Source organism: Salvelinus alpinus, chromosome 3, assembly GCF_045679555.1.
Source record: "Salvelinus alpinus chromosome 3, SLU_Salpinus.1, whole genome shotgun sequence".
NCBI classification, from domain to species: domain Eukaryota; kingdom Metazoa; phylum Chordata; class Actinopteri; order Salmoniformes; family Salmonidae; genus Salvelinus; species Salvelinus alpinus.
In genome coordinates this window covers 23,773,223-23,788,767 of record NC_092088.1, presented here as the reverse complement: position 1 = coordinate 23,788,767, position 15,545 = coordinate 23,773,223, and the positions used below count along the sequence as shown (strand labels likewise).

At 41.5% G+C, this 15,545-nt stretch overlaps 2 protein-coding genes across 4 annotated transcripts; one reads left to right on the top strand and one right to left on the bottom strand.

The window, feature by feature from the left end:
* Positions 1-2,615: 2,615 nt before the first annotated feature.
* Positions 2,616-8,754, bottom strand: gnptg (N-acetylglucosamine-1-phosphate transferase subunit gamma). Of its 2 annotated transcripts, none has more exons than XM_071392191.1 (11): positions 8,614-8,754; positions 5,981-6,035; positions 5,798-5,865; positions 4,825-4,879; positions 4,528-4,611; positions 4,303-4,396; positions 4,002-4,116; positions 3,803-3,885; positions 3,378-3,503; positions 3,143-3,224; positions 2,616-2,999 (listed from the first exon to the last, which is right to left on the bottom strand). In XM_071392191.1, the coding sequence occupies exons 1-11, from the start codon at positions 8,678-8,680 to the stop codon at positions 2,917-2,919; spliced, it is 912 nt and encodes a 303-aa protein (XP_071248292.1). In that variant the 5' UTR covers positions 8,681-8,754; the 3' UTR covers positions 2,616-2,916. The 2 variants fall into 2 exon arrangements, with proteins under 2 accessions (XP_071248292.1, XP_071248294.1); XM_071392193.1 differs by having other exon boundaries at positions 3,147-3,224.
* Positions 7,351-14,733, top strand: tsr3 (TSR3 ribosome maturation factor). 2 transcript variants are annotated; one of them, XM_071392190.1, is made up of 7 exons: positions 7,351-7,490; positions 9,047-9,206; positions 9,790-10,000; positions 10,250-10,443; positions 13,355-13,522; positions 13,757-13,811; positions 13,932-14,733. In XM_071392190.1, exons 2-7 carry the CDS (start codon positions 9,086-9,088, stop codon positions 14,098-14,100), a joined length of 918 nt encoding a protein of 305 aa, XP_071248291.1. In that variant the 5' UTR covers positions 7,351-7,490; positions 9,047-9,085; the 3' UTR covers positions 14,101-14,733. The 2 variants fall into 2 exon arrangements, with proteins under 2 accessions (XP_071248291.1, XP_071248290.1); XM_071392189.1 differs by lacking the exon at positions 7,351-7,490 and having other exon boundaries at positions 8,752-9,206.
* The last annotated feature ends 812 nt before the right edge of the window (positions 14,734-15,545 follow it).

Here is a 15,545-nt window from a genome sequence, read left to right as displayed (position 1 = left end):
ACATCCAATACAACTTTTGGGAAACTGAGTGAGTTCTTCAAGACTACTTCTTGAGTATGCAGTTTGCCCCGCCTGTGTTTTGGCCAATGGCTAATAAATTCAGTTGTGACTGCGATCAATGCCGAGCAGAGACCAGGGCCCAGTCCAGCTTCAACCAAATCTACCATAGATTTGCACCCATTTTGCATACCCTACCCTACCATGAGACATCCATGTCTTCATCACTGGAAAATATAAATGGTTAAGTTTGATATCACTTAAAAACTTACTGTAACTATTTTATAAAAAGCTGTTTACGCTTTTTTATCATTAAACTCAAATTTGTTTCATTGTCGCATAGTTGTAGCTTAGACCCTTCTGTGTATAAAGTTGACGCTGAAAGGCAAAAAATTATCTAGCGATGCACTTAGTTATTTAGAAAACTGCCTCAGACCAGCTTTCGATTTCAAATGCAACTCTACTAACGAGTGCTCCGAGGCAGGCATTAGATTACAACTTTTGACCATCACTCTCTGCCATCAGGTGAGTATGAATTCATTATCAGCAATTGTCTATATGGTGTAGCTAGCTATAGCTGGTCCTTCCCCCCACAAAATAATGGCAGAGATAGGAATTAAGATTAATCGTTCAATTGTTCAATCATTCTCAATGGTAATGTGATTATAAACTGGGTGGTTTGAGCCCTGAAAGCTGATTATAAACGGGTTACCAACATATCAGACTGTATACCACGGTGTGACAAAACATTTATTTTTACTGCTCTAATTAGGTTGGTAACCAGTTTATAATGGCAGAAAGGCACCTCGTGGGTTTGTGATATATGGCCAATATGCCACGGCTAAGGGCTGTGTCCAGGTACTCGGCGTTGCGTCGTGCTAAGACCAGCCCATAGCCGTGGTATATTGACCATATACCACACCCTCTCGGGCCTTATTGCTTAAGTATACTCTATATCTGTAGAGAAATTGGTGGGTGTACTGCGTATGCCTGTGAATGGCCACCACTAGGTTATTGAAGCTGGCAGTGACACTACATATATAGATAGGCAGGCACAACACTGCTGCCCTTCTTTGCATGGTATGGCTCTTTCCCCTTTCATTCATTCTTCCCACCCTGCCTCCTTACACCCAGTTTTAAGCATTTAATCCCTCGTTCCCTCCATCCACACTGCTTTAAGCGTCAACCTCTCCTTCCTTCTATCCCTCCCTCAAGCGCTCGCCTTGCCCATAATCAGAAACATTCCCTTTAATAGATTTTTTCTTTTTTACCATTCCTCTCCCTTACCGAACGGGTTGTCCTGTGTCTGAACTAGTTTCATTTGGCTTGTTGTATAATAACATATTTCCATCTTCATCTTCACTCCATAGAGACACTGGATGCATAGTTACAGTCCCTTACAATTCCTCACATGTTCAGTGGAGAAACACATCAGCCCATGGCCCGGTTTCCCAAAAGTTAATCGTCAGAACCTTCGTAGGAGCATCGTTAAATCTCAAATCAAAAATCGAATACAATTTTATTGGTCGCATACACGTGTTTAGCAGATGTTATTGAGGGTGTAGCGAAATGCTTGTGTTCCTAGCTCCAACAGTGCAGTAATCTCAAAAAATACACAAATCTAAAAGTAAAAATATTAGAAATACAGAAATATTACGACGCGCAATGTCGGAGTCCAGAGTGTGTATATATATAGTACCAGTCAAAAGTTGGCACACCTACTCATTCAAGAGTTTTTCTTTATTTTTACTATTTTCTACAATGTAGAATAATAGTGAAACAACGGGCAGCGCACAATTGGCCCCGCTTAGGGGAGGGTTTGGCCGGGGAAGGCAGTCATTGTAAATGACACATATGGAATCATGTAGTAACCAAAAGTTTTAAACAAATCAAAATATATTTAATATTTTAGATTCTTCAAAGTAGCCACCCTTTGCCTTGTTGACAGCTTTGCACATTCTTGGCATTCTAGCAACCAGCTTCACCTGGAATGCTTTTCCAACAGTCTTGAAGGAGTTCCCACATATGCTGAGCACTTGTTGGCTGCTTTTCCTTCACACTGCGGTCCAACTCATCCCAAACCATCTCAATTGGGTTGAGGTCAGGTGGTTGTGGAGGCCAGGTCATCTGATGCAGCACTCCATCACTCTCCTTCTTGGTCAAATAGCCCTTACACAGTCTGGAGGTGTGTTGGGTCATTGTCCTGTTGAAAAACGAATTATAGTCCCACTAAGCGCAAACCAGATGGGATGGCATATCGCCAGTTAAACAATAAGAAAATATGTAAACAGCCTACAAGAAGCAGCCTGTTTAAGCGCCTTTTTAATGTCATATGACAAAATAATTGGCATTTGGGGTCTCGAGTGGCGCAGCAGTCTAAGGCACTGAATCTCAGTGCTAGAGGCATCACTACAGACCCTGGTTCGATCCCGGGCTGTATCACAACTGGCCGTGATCGGGAGTCCCATAGGGCGGCGCACAATTGGCCCAGCGTCATCCGGGTTAGGGGAGGGTTTGGCCGGGGAAGGCAGTCATTGTAAATAACAATTTGTTCTTACCTGACTTGCCAAGTTAAATAAAGGTTAAATAAATAAATAAAAAATGCTCAAGGCTGTAACTTTTCATTTTCTTCAAAAATGTATTTTCTGGATCAAACAATTTACATCTTCAGTGTCCTTCCTTTGATAGCAGAGGTATGATTTCTGTCTAGACAGACAATGGAGTTGAAAAAAAAATATTCTAAGAATGTAGCTATGCCATTGGGGAGTACAGGTATGCCTCACAGTCAAGAAAACATGGTTGATTCTCTAAAATTGTAATTAGAATAAACACTTATTTTTTTTAAACTTTTGTGTGACATCTTCCTTCTCTGCTGTTCAGTTAGTGGTCTGCAATATTTTGTGTAAATGTCTGGAATCCTCAGAGTAGGTCTGCGATGAGGCCGTTGTCCCCCCTCAGGTGCCGATTTTGCACAGTCACACTCACTGGAATCTTCGCCTTAGCTGTCCGTAGAGGGAGGGAAGGGTGCAAACATGTTAACATTGACCAATGCAATCATCACATGTTACTTACGATGGGATTCCTTTCCTACATCTATTCATGGAGAAGTATGGACTAGTACATGAATAATAATGCAAAGACTCACCTGCCTTTGACTCATGGGGAATGTTATGTTGAGTGAGGAGAGCTTGCAATCTCTCAATTTCTTCCCTCTGTTTACGGACATCCTGTATAAAACAAGCATCCGTAGAAATGTAAACAAACACAACTTCTCAATGACATTTCATGTATATGGATAGCTAAACTAGAGCTCTAAATGTCAGGGCTTCCATTACTACTCATGGTCACGAATGGTTTTGGATTCTCTCCAGTGAACTTACCTCGTTGCATTTCTGCAAGGAATCATGCGTCTTTGAGGTAGTTGTGATATCCGGCTTCTCCTTTACCTTTTGGCTCTTTAGGAAACCAGCATCCTCAAAAATATCCCTCAGTAGATTATTGTAGCCCTGTAATACACATATACACGTTAGAGGACTTCTTAAACGCTTTCAAGTCAAGAAGTGAAACTCCGGAGTGGTTATCGCCCAAATAGACCTGATTCCTATTTTCTCCACTAATTGGCTTTCAAGTGCACAAGCACCGCCGACCGCTCCGCCTGGATAGAATTCCGCCTTATTGAAAATGAATAGGCCACCCCGCCTGCCGCTTTGTCTGCGAGCATCTTTAAACTCATGTGTAGTCCTACACTCATATAAGTGCTATGAAAGGGTAATGTCAATGCCTATGTTAGTAAGTAAAGTCGTACCTGCTCAGTAATGAGGTTCTCATAGCGGGCCTGTTCGACTTCATCCCATTCCATCTGCAGCTTGTCACTCAGAGTTGGGTACACTTGATGAGAGGACACACGTGTGACTCAGAATGTAAACAAGCACCATCTTTATAAAAAAAATAATAATAATAATTTTTTTTTACATTTAAAGAGTCCCTGCTTTTGCTCGTCTTACCTAAGAGAGAATGTGGGTGGCATACAAGTGGGGTCTCAAAGCTTAGAGAATACACACAGGTAGTGGGCTCTGACACTTGAGCCAACTTGCTACTTCCACCGCAGGTCAGAATGACCTAGTGAAACGAGAGAAAAACATTTTTTTTCACAAAGAACAGTAACCGCAACATTCAACTCTGCGATGTCTTTAAAGGCCTTTCACAAAGCTCGCTGACTGGGTTTGCACGTTATACTCACAAATGCTCGCCAATCCTGCTTTGTCAATTGGCCAATGGAAGGAATGAGCACAAGCAATTTATTACCTTTGTTTGCCTATTTTTATTCCCACAGGCATCTCCCTCTCTCATCCACATGGCCAAAAAGGTGTTGTTCACAATCTCCCACTCCTGCCAGATTCTGTTGGAAAGACAAAGGGTGTAAACTGATGAATGGAAATAATGTATTCACAGGATAACATGCTTCAATGAATCTGATTCACTTGATAGGATGAGTGCAGTTTGAAATTGTGTTGTGGAGAATCCACTCACCCCAGTATGCCACTGTAAGCGTTCCACCTGAATGACTGCTCATGCTGGGTGATGTTGTGGAATGGACAGAATTCATATTTATACCTAAACAAAATAACAACACAATGATGTATTCTCAAATATACCTATTTTCTACACATGTCATCTTGCACCCTTGACTAGCGGTGAATCAACCAATTGGAAAACTGGTACAGAAATCAAAGATGAGTCCTAAACAGTTTGATCGAAACTTTGCCATAATGTTCACTGCAGCAATTAGGTGTTGATTTTGTAGGCGCTCAGTTTCCCAGTACTTACGTGGACTCTATGTAACTGAAGCACTTTCCTGCTAGTCGGCGGAGATGTGCTGGTCCTATAAGAAAGGATTAGAAATGTTATGAAAAGAGCACAAGTAAAAAACAGGGCTGTATGTATACTGAATACAGTGCTAGGTATGGTCAGTTTTTAGACAGACAAGTAACTGCCAAAATAAAGGAAACACTTGAGTAAATGAGGGGTATGAAATATATTGAAAGAAGACGCTTCCACACAGGTGTGGTTCCTGAGTATATTAAGCAATTAACATCCCATCATGCATAGGGTAATGTATAATTTTGGCTACCATGGATAGAAGATAAGATATCAGTGACTTTGAAAGAGGGGTCTCAAAGGAGCATAGGGGGTTTAAAGTGTGTGTGTGTGTTTGTGTCTCAGTCATCAGATCTCAACCCAATTGAACACTTATGGGAGATTCGGGAATGGCCATAAACGGCGTTTTCCACCACCATCAACAAAACACCAAATTATGTAATTTCTTGTGGAATAATGGTGCGCATCCCCTCCAATAGAGTTCCAGACACTTGTAGAATCTATGCCAAGGTGCATTGAAACGGTTTTGGCGGCTCGTGGTGGCCCAACGCCCTATTAAAACACTATGTTGGCATTTCTTTTATTTTGTCAGTTACCTGTATATTCTTGATTAATCACATGATCTGCCAGTGTTGACAGAATTAGATCATTATTTTTTGAAAGCACCGTCTCCTTTGCTTTCACAAATGTAAACCAGTTGGTGACGTATTGTGATTTCATTTACTTCTGTATTAGGGGATTCTTTTTCCACTTGTTTCAATCCTTTGATTACTGAGGAACAATGAAAAGGGACCAGACTACTGCGGTACCTTCCCACGGCTGGTGAAAGTATCGATCTGTACTGCTATACCTGTACAATATCTTATTGCAGTCTGCAGACCATAATGTAGTTAACCCAGTAAGTAATACGTATTCTTATTACCTGACACTGGGCCTGGAGTCACCTTGGGCTGGAGTCTACTTCCTTGGGCCAAAAAGGGATTGTTGAGCCTAGAGAAATAGGAGGGAACCACATTATACCGACTGAATTAGTATGTTTTATACCTTCATACATTTAACTTTTGAAACATATCTAAATGCAATTATAGAATAACATATGACTTACCCAAATGTATTTGGTTCCTCAACAATCTTCATTTTACCAGCAAATGAATAGGGGCCTAAAATATGAATTTGAACAAGAATAAACCATCTGCATCCACACTAAAATTAGAAACATTTGAAGAAGACTGAAGAGAACTTAGAAGCTATTGTGCAATCCTTTAAAGCACACTTTGTGGCATGGTCCTCCCTCTTTAACATTCCGAGCAAGAATTGAAATAATAAAAATGAGTTGCTCCTACAATCAACTACAAACTGAGCATGTTGCCTCGATCTACCGCAAGGCTTTTTCAAGAAGATCAATGAACTGATCACTAAATGTATATGGAATTCAAAGCAACCTAGCGTTGCCCTTGAGAAACTAATGATGTCAAAATATAAAGGAGGCATGGCACTTCCAAATATTAAAACATATTACATGTAACAAGATAAACCATATACTGGCTCTACCCACCAAAAGAACCCCCTGTTGGTTAGCAATTGAAGAAATATCCCACCCCATGCCAGTTAGATTGATAGATATTTGGGAAGTATTCCCTATGCTAAAAGGCCATCCAAAAAGATCTGCTTCTTGGAATGTTCTTAAAATTGTTTGAAATAAATACGCAGTTTCCATATGTACCTCTCTCCAAGCAACCATCTGGAGCAATCCACACATATTAATCAATCAATCACAGACCAGTATTGTGGAGAGATTAGCTACAGATGGGAGTTTGGATAGTGGCGGATTTGTAGAAAGATGGTAAAACTATGGATCTGAATGAACTGAAGGAAAAGGCTGGCTCTATCAACCATTTTAGAATCATTCAGATTGTTTAGGCAGTCAAGTCGGCATAAATAACCATTTAAATATAAACATGAGTTTAAAGAATCGGAAAGTTTCATAAAGGATGTCCATTCCAAAAACCACATGGCATCAAGTGTATAAATTCTTAAACGAAAAACAAGGGCACTACACACTTCCCTTAAGAGAGAAATGGGGTAAAAATTTGAATATTGGGAAAAGGTATGGAAAAACTGTTTTAAACCGTGCAGAATCTAAAACACAAATGGTTCAGTATAATATAATTAATAGAACCTACTGGACTTAAACATACACATGGCAAAAATGACAACCGACAGCAACTGTTGAAGATGTACATCAGATGATGCTGGGCTTGCGCATATGTTGGTCAAGTGTCCGAAACTGGAAGTATATTAGAAATAATATTCTCTCTATTTCTAGAAGCCATAGAAAAACAGACTACACACAAATGCAGCCTTTATCTTGCTGGGAAAATACCCCAAATGCTTCCATGCTTTGGACACTAACTCTCATAGCTAAAAGGGTAATTTTAAGGCATTGGAAAAAAGAGGAGCCGCCCTCATTTGCAGAATGGCTCCAGCTGTCAATGAATAGCCAACTGTAACATTTTTGAAAACTATTGCAAATGGACATGGAAAGTCATATGAATACGAACAAATATGGGCTAAGTTTGAAGCTACTGTCTTGAAGTGATTGAAAACGGGGAAATGTATGTCATTTATAATTAATACTAGTGTGTATTGATACTAATTGCTAATATGTAATTGGACACAAATCATGCTCATAATGTGAAATTGCTCAAAGTCGAATAGTTTGCCTAATTTCAGTTTGTGTACAATTGTATTATCTAAACCGCTGTAAAATATATTTTCAATAACCAAAAAGATTGTGTTTTCAGCTGTTTGAAGCTGGTGTACAAAACCGAAAGTAAAAGATGCAAAAACAAAACTTCAGCACACGAAGTACAGAAATGGCGCATATAGAGCATACCTACCGCTTCATATCTATTCTCAATGAGATAGACAAATCTAGAACTCACATTGCTATGTTCATTTCGTCAGGTCACCCAAAAAGTAGACATATTGTAGCTTTAATTAAAAAAGTAAAACATTTGAGCGACATCATTTGTCAGCAGGGTTAATCCTGAATATACAAGCATATACACATAAAATTAAATCCAGAGTCACATAACGTCAAAATATATACAGTACCAGTCAAAAGTTGACACACCAACTCATTCCAGGGTTTTAATTTATTTGTACTATTTTCTACATTGTAGAATAGTGAAGACATCAAAACTATCAAATAACACATATGGAACCAATTAGTAAACAAACAAAAAAAGTGTTAAACAAATCTAAATATATTTCAGATTCTTCAAAGTCTTGGCATTTTCTCAACCAGCTTCATGAGGAATGTTTTTCCCAACAGTCTTGAACGAGTTCCCATATATGCTGAGAACTTGTTGGCTGCTTTTCCTTCACTTTGCGGTACAACTCATCCCAAACCATCTCAATTGGGTTGAGGTCTGGTGATTGTGGAGGCCAGGTCATCGGATGCAGCACTTCATCAATCATGATTCCATGTGTTATTTCATAGTTGATGTTTTCACTATTATTCTACAATGTAGAAAATAGTAAAAATAATGAAAACCCCTTGAATGAGTTGGTGTGTGCAAACTTTTGACTGGTACTGTATATATTTAACTGCTCTATATTTTGGTTACAATGTTTGAGTTCGCAATACGCTCCTCTAAAACCTAACCCGGAAGAACCCTTGAAACGACAGATGCTGTTTTGTTTGAGTACATGTATTAAGTGAAAAATACTTACTCAGCAGGGTAAGACAGAGCAGACATATCCATAGTAAATGTACTATTCTAGTCGATGTATAATACATGATTAGTGGACTTCATTTACTTCTTTGCTAGCTATATAATCCGTGGCTATATTTTTTGTTTTACAGTAGTGACCACGTGACCATTAGGGAAACATGGGAAGAAGTCAGCTGACCAAAATACACGGTCTGCGCGTGCGTGTTAGTCCTTCCTCGGTACAGCGTGAGCACATGAAAAGTGAACTAATTGGTTGTTTATACTTTTATTTAGTCAACTAAAGCGACACAATATAATCTCAAAACAAGAGGAGTGGAGTACACATGTTTTCTATGTCATCTTGGTAGCTTGCTTGGATGTTTACTTCTGTTCTGTAGGACCAGTTGATTCAAGTGCTACAAAGTCAGGTTAACGTTACATTTTTTTCTCAGTCAATTAACAGTAGGTAGAGAGAGTCTGACAGTTCTAACATGGGGCGAAAGAAGCAGGGTAAATTTGAGCGCCCAGTGAACAAGGGGAAAGATAAACGACACAAGATGAAGGGGAAATCTCTTGAGTGTTTCACAGAAGAGATGCATGATGCATTGCAAGGTACAGTATGCCTCTTCCCGAAACAGTATGTGTCACAGCTAACCAGTCATGTTGCGCGTATGTGTGATCATATAACTTCAACCTGGTCTCAGAACATGTCGTATTATTCTGTATGTAAATCCGAGACTCCATTTAGGATGATATGTTACGTTTAGTATGGTATGTATTCATTTGTATGATCTGTTTTGTATGATATGTTACGAATTACAATTCGTATTATCTGTTACTAGGAGTTAGTGGTTAGGGTTAAATTTCGGAGATAGTGGAAGGGTTAGCTAAAAGGGTTACGGTTAGGGGAAGGGTTAGCAACATGCTAAGTAGTTGGAAAGTACTTAGTAGTAGTAAGTAGTTGAAAAGAAGTTACAATTTTAAAGTTGTCCGTGATGAGATTTGTTATATGCGTAGCCATCCACCCTGAGCAACCACCCTCCTTTCGTTTTTTGCCTTAAGTAACCATCTGTCTTATGTAACCACACCAAACGTTACGTATCATACTAAATGAAGTCCCTTGGATTTACGTACAGAATAATACGAAATGCTCCGAAACCAGCTTGGTAACTTGGTTGGTTTTTCTCGGTTTCAGCCAGCCTGCAGCCTGATGATGCAGGGGAGGCTGCCCAGGTGAAGTTGCCCTGCCCCTTGGCCATGTGGGAGCTGGGCCACTGCGACCCAAAGCGCTGCACAGGAAGAAAGCTGGTCCGCAAAGGCTTTGTTCACAACCTACGCCTCAACCAGAGGTTCCATGGACTCATTCTGAGCCCCATGGGCACCAAATACGTCTCACCAGCAGACAGGTGAGTGATGCTTTTAACATGGCCAAAACCCTAAGCACGTCATTACCACTGATAGATCAAAGGGCTGGAAATAATTTGACCATACCTTTACCCTTTCACTGTCTGTGAGATCAGGACATGTTTAACCGACCACGTTTAACCGACCACAACCATCAATTTCTAATCAAGATTATTGGGGCATATCTCAATAGTATATGCAAGTCTTTGTAATGTTGAAATCAGAGTCCTATGTTTTCCTTTATTTTTTAGGGACATTGTGGCTAAGAATGGACTTGCTGTCATTGACTGCTCTTGGGCTAAACTTGAGGAGACGCCCTTCAATAAGATGATAGGTAGTCATCCTCGGTTGCTACCGTACTTGGTTGCTGCCAACCCAGTGAACTATGGGAAGCCCTGCAAGCTGTCTTGTGTGGAGGCTTTTGCTGCCACCTTCTGCATTGTGGGTAAGACTTGAGCTATTCTGCAGTTAATTCATAACCTGTGGTGTCGTATCTCATTTACCTGAATAGAAGATTTGACACAAATGCCCAGTGGTCAGATGACGCAGATGCTAAGCTACAGGACTGTTTTGCACAGACTGGAATATGTTCCGGGATTCTTCCAATGGCATTGAGGAGTACACCACATCAGTCACTGGCTTCATCATTAAGTGCATTGGTGACGTCGTCCTCACAGTGACCGTAAGTACATACCCCAACCAGAAGCTATGGATTACAGGCAACATCCGCACTGAGCTAAAGGGTAGAGCTGACGCTTTCAAGGAGCGGGACTCTAACCCGGACACTTATAAGAAATCCCGCTATGCCCTCAGACGAACCATCAAACAGGCAAAGCGTCAATACAGTACTAAGACTGACTCGTTCTACACCGGCTCCGACACTTGTCGGATGTGGCAGGGCTTGCAAACTATTACAGACTACAAAGTGGAGCACAGCCGCAAGCTGCCCAGTGACACGAGCCTACTAGACAAGCTAAATTACTTCTATGCTTGCTTCGAGGCAAGCAACACTGAAGCATGCATGAGAGCGAGGCCTCCAGAGTGGCGCAGTGGGCTAAGGCACTGCATTGCAATGCTAGCTGTGCCACTAGAGATTCTGGGTTCGAGTCCAGGCTCCGTCGCAGCCGGCCGCGACCGGGAGACCCATGGTGTGGCACACAATTGGCCCAGCGTCGTCTAAGGGAGGATTTGGCCGGCAGGGATGTCCTTGTTCCATCGCGCACTAGCGACTCCTGTGGCAGGTTAGGCGCAGTGCACGCTGACACAGCCGCCAGGTGTACTTGTTTCCTCCCGACACATTGGTGCGGCTGGCTTCCGGGTTCAGTGGGCATGGTGTCAAGAAGCAGTGCGGTTGTGTTTCGGAGGACACACGGCTCTCGACATTCATCTCTCCCGAGTCCGTACGGGATTTGCAGCGATGGGACAAGACTGTAACTACCAATTGGATACCACAAAATTGGGGAGGAAAAGGGGTAAAAAAATAATAATAAACAAATTTTTTGGAAAAAAATGTAAATGCATGAGAGCATCAGCTGTTCCGGATGACTGTGTGATCACACTCCACAGCCGCTGTGAGTAAGACCTTTAAACAGATCAACAGCAGGGACAGACGTGTACTCCGAGTATGCGCTGACCAACTGTCGAGTGTCTTCACTGACATTTTCAAACTGTCCCTGACCGAGTCTGTAATACCAAAATGTTTCAAGCAGACCACCATAGTCCCTAAGGTAACCTGCCTAAATGACTACCGACCCGTAGCACTCACGTCTGTAGCCATGAAGTGCTTTGAAAGGCTGGTCATGGCTCACATCAACACCATTTTCCCAGAAACCCTAGACCCACTCCAATTTGCATACCGCCCCAACAGATCCACAGATGATGCAATTTCTATTGCACTTCACACTGCCCTTTCCCACCTGGACAAAAGGAACACCCACATGAGAATGCTATTCATTGACTACAGCTCAGTGTTCAACACCATAGTACCCTCCAAACTCATCACTAAGCTAAGAACCCTGGGACTAAACACCTCCCTCTGCAACTGGATCCTGGACATCCTGACAGCCTCCCCCAGAGCCTCCCCCAGGTGGTAAGGCTAGGTAACAACACATCTGCCACGATGATCCTCAACACAGGGGCCCCTCAGGGGAGCGTGTTCAGTCCCCTACTATACTCCCTGTTCACCCATGACTGCATGGCCAGGCACGACTCCAACACCATCATCAAGTTTGCCGACGACACAACGGTGGTAGGCCTGATCACCGACAACGATGAGACAGCCTATAGGGAGGAGGTCAGAATCCTGGCCGTGTGGTGCCAGGATAACAACCTCTCCCACAACTTGATCAAGACAAAAGAGATGATTGTGGGCTACAGGAAAAGAAGGGCCGAGCACGCCCCCATTCTCATCGACGGGGCTGTAGTGGAGCAGGTTGAGAGCTTCAAGTTCCTTGGTGTCCACATCAACAACAAACTAGAATGGTCCAAACACACCAAGACAGCCGTGAAGAGGGCACGACAAAGGCTATTCCCCCTCAGGAGACTGAAAATATTTGGCATTGGTTCTCAGATCCTCAAAAGGTTGTACAGCTGCACCATTGAGAGTATCCTGACTGATTGCATCACTGTCTAGTATGGCAACTGCTCGGCCTCCGACCGCAAGGCACTACAGAGGGTAGTGAGTACGGCCCAGTACATCACTGTGGCCAAGCTTCCTGCCATCCAGGACCTCTATACCAGACGGTGTCAGAGGATTGCCCTAAAAATGGTCAAAGACTCCAGCCACCCTAGTCACAGACTGTTTAATCTGCTACCGCACGACAAGCGGTACCGGGGTGCCAAGTCTAGGTCCAAAAGGCTTCTTAGCAGCTTCTACCCACAACAACTAATTAAAATTGTACCCAGACTATTTGCATTGTCCCCCTCACCCCCTCTATTACGCTGCTGCTACTCTCTGGTTATTATCTATGCATAGTCACTTTAACTCTTACCTACATGTACATATTACCTCGACTAACCTTTGCCCCTGCACATTGACTCTGTACCGGTACCCCCTGTATATAATAGCCTTGCTAGTTATTTTTCTGTTGCTTTTTAATTATTTGTTATTTTAATATGTTATTTTAATTAATTTTAATTTTTGACTTAACACTTATTTTTCTTAACTGCATGGTTGGTTAAGGGCTTGTAAGTAAGCATTTCACTGTAAGGTCTACACCTGTTGTATTCGGCGTATGTGACAAATAACATTTGATTTAATCTATACAAATTAATTGGTTTTACCATCAGATTACCTTAGTAGTGTTAAGTGTTGGCAGTGTCATGATCAATCATTAATTAACATGTCTGAAATGCAGGTTTTCAGGACCTGGCTGTGATTCTGCTAAGGAAGTTTAAGTGGGGGACTGTGTTTCTGGATCTGAACAAGACTCTGCTGGATCGCTATGCAGCTTGTCAGTCAGAGGAGGAGCTGCTGGCTGTGGAGAAAGAGTACCTTAACACCCCTCCTGAGAAAGAGGAGTTTGGTAAGTTACTGTTGGAGAAGTTTGGGATCAAATCCCAGGAAATATTTGGAGTTGAGTGAGGGGTGAATGTTTAGCCATACAAGAAGGTGTTAAGAAAACTGGTATGCCTTCGGAGGGAGCACTATTGATGTCATACATAGAAAGCTTAGTCTTTAATGTATTTTACTTTGAGTGTTTGTGTATTTCTTCAGAGACTGTCTTAAACCAAAAATGTCTAATCCATTATCTTTGCAGATCCATTCGATGTTGACTCAGGGAGAGAATGCATGAATCTCAACAGACCCCCTCGGTAATAAAGACCCGTTGCTTTGTATTGAATTGAAAATCATAATATATTTAATTAATTACAGTTTCACATTTGTTATGCAAACTTTGTTGGTAAATGGTATTGCATATCATCTTTGTTTAGTGTTGCTGAGGAAGAGGATGATACAGAGAGTGATGGTGAGGAAGCTGGAAGTTCTGGAACATCAGAAGATGACAACGATGATGTCAAAGAGGAAGAGGACAATGGGAGAAAGGATAGAGAAACTGGAGATGAGGAGGAAGAGCCAGGAGAGTCATCAAAAGTGCAATGAAAAATGTGGATATACTGGGGACTTTGAGGAGAATGGCAAGAATGATTCACTATGTGAAAGTGAAGAAATTGAGGCCCTTTGTTTACTAAACATTGTGTAGGTTACATGGACACTAATTCGATATTAAATGGATTATGGCAATTGGCCGAGTATGGCAATAGGCATGTAAACACTTTACTCTGTTTATCTTAATCGTCGTATGGTCACAATCGAAGTAAGCATATGTCGATTAAAACACCTGGTTTTCTGATCAATATTTCTAATTATTAGGACATATAAACTGTGTAATCCTCGTTCCAGTAGTGTATTTGATTTGCCAGCACCAGTAGGTCAAGCCTCCCTCTTGAGGGAGTGAAGTGAGTTTGGAAAAACTGAAAGTAGGCTATACATTTTGGAAATACTTTTCATGTACAAACTATATGTCCGAACTCAGAATCAAGTAGGCTTCACAAAAATAACATGGTCGCTGTGGTAGAACGTTTATTTTGATTGGTGATTTTTATGCATTTATTTCTCATCAGGTAGCCTGATTCCAGATGTGTCCATGTAAACAGGATTATTAGGGAAATCGTTAATTTTGCAAAGCATGTTAACGTTTTAAACAAACTATTAAATTAATCTGATTATCAACAATAATCGTATGATTGTGTGCATGTAATCTTAGACAGCGTCTATACATTCTTAATTCAGTAAAATTGAATTGACGAGTGTTACATTGAATTGAATGTAACGCAATTATGCCTCTTAATACATGTTTATGTGTCAATTATGTGAGTGAAAAAAATAGGATATTGTAGCGAATTTAACCCAACACTTAGTGACCTCGTCAAGGTGTAACGGTTAAGGTCTTTGTTTTGACGGTTGCTGAACCTGGGATCGAGTCCCGGTCATGGCTACACCCTGAATTCGCTACACTGGCGTCAGAAGTGGGAGGGTAGTCATGGGGCAATCGGGGGTGTGTACACGTCAGAACCTTTGTTATAGAGAATCGTGGGGACACGTTCTCAGAAAGAAGGGGGTAATGTAGCAACCTCGACAAGAGATGCATAACAGTTAAAACTTGTTATGGATAGGGGGCAGCATTTTCACGTTTGGATGAAAAGCGTGCCCAGAGTAAACTGCCTGCTACTCAGTCCCAGTTGCTAATATATGCATATTATTAGTAGATTTGGATAGAAAACACTCAGTTTCTAAAACTGTTTGAATAATGTCTGTGAGTATAACAGAACTCATATGGCAGGAGAAAAATCCAACCAGGAAGTGGGAAATCTGAGGTTTGTAGGTTTTCAACTCTTGGCCTATCGAATACACAGTGTCTATGGGTCATTTTGCACTTCCTAAGGCTTCCACTAGATGTCAACAGTCTTCAGAACCTTGTTTGGTGCTTCTACTGTGAAGTGGGGCCGAATGAGAGGGGAATGAGTCAGAGGTCTGCCAGAATGCCT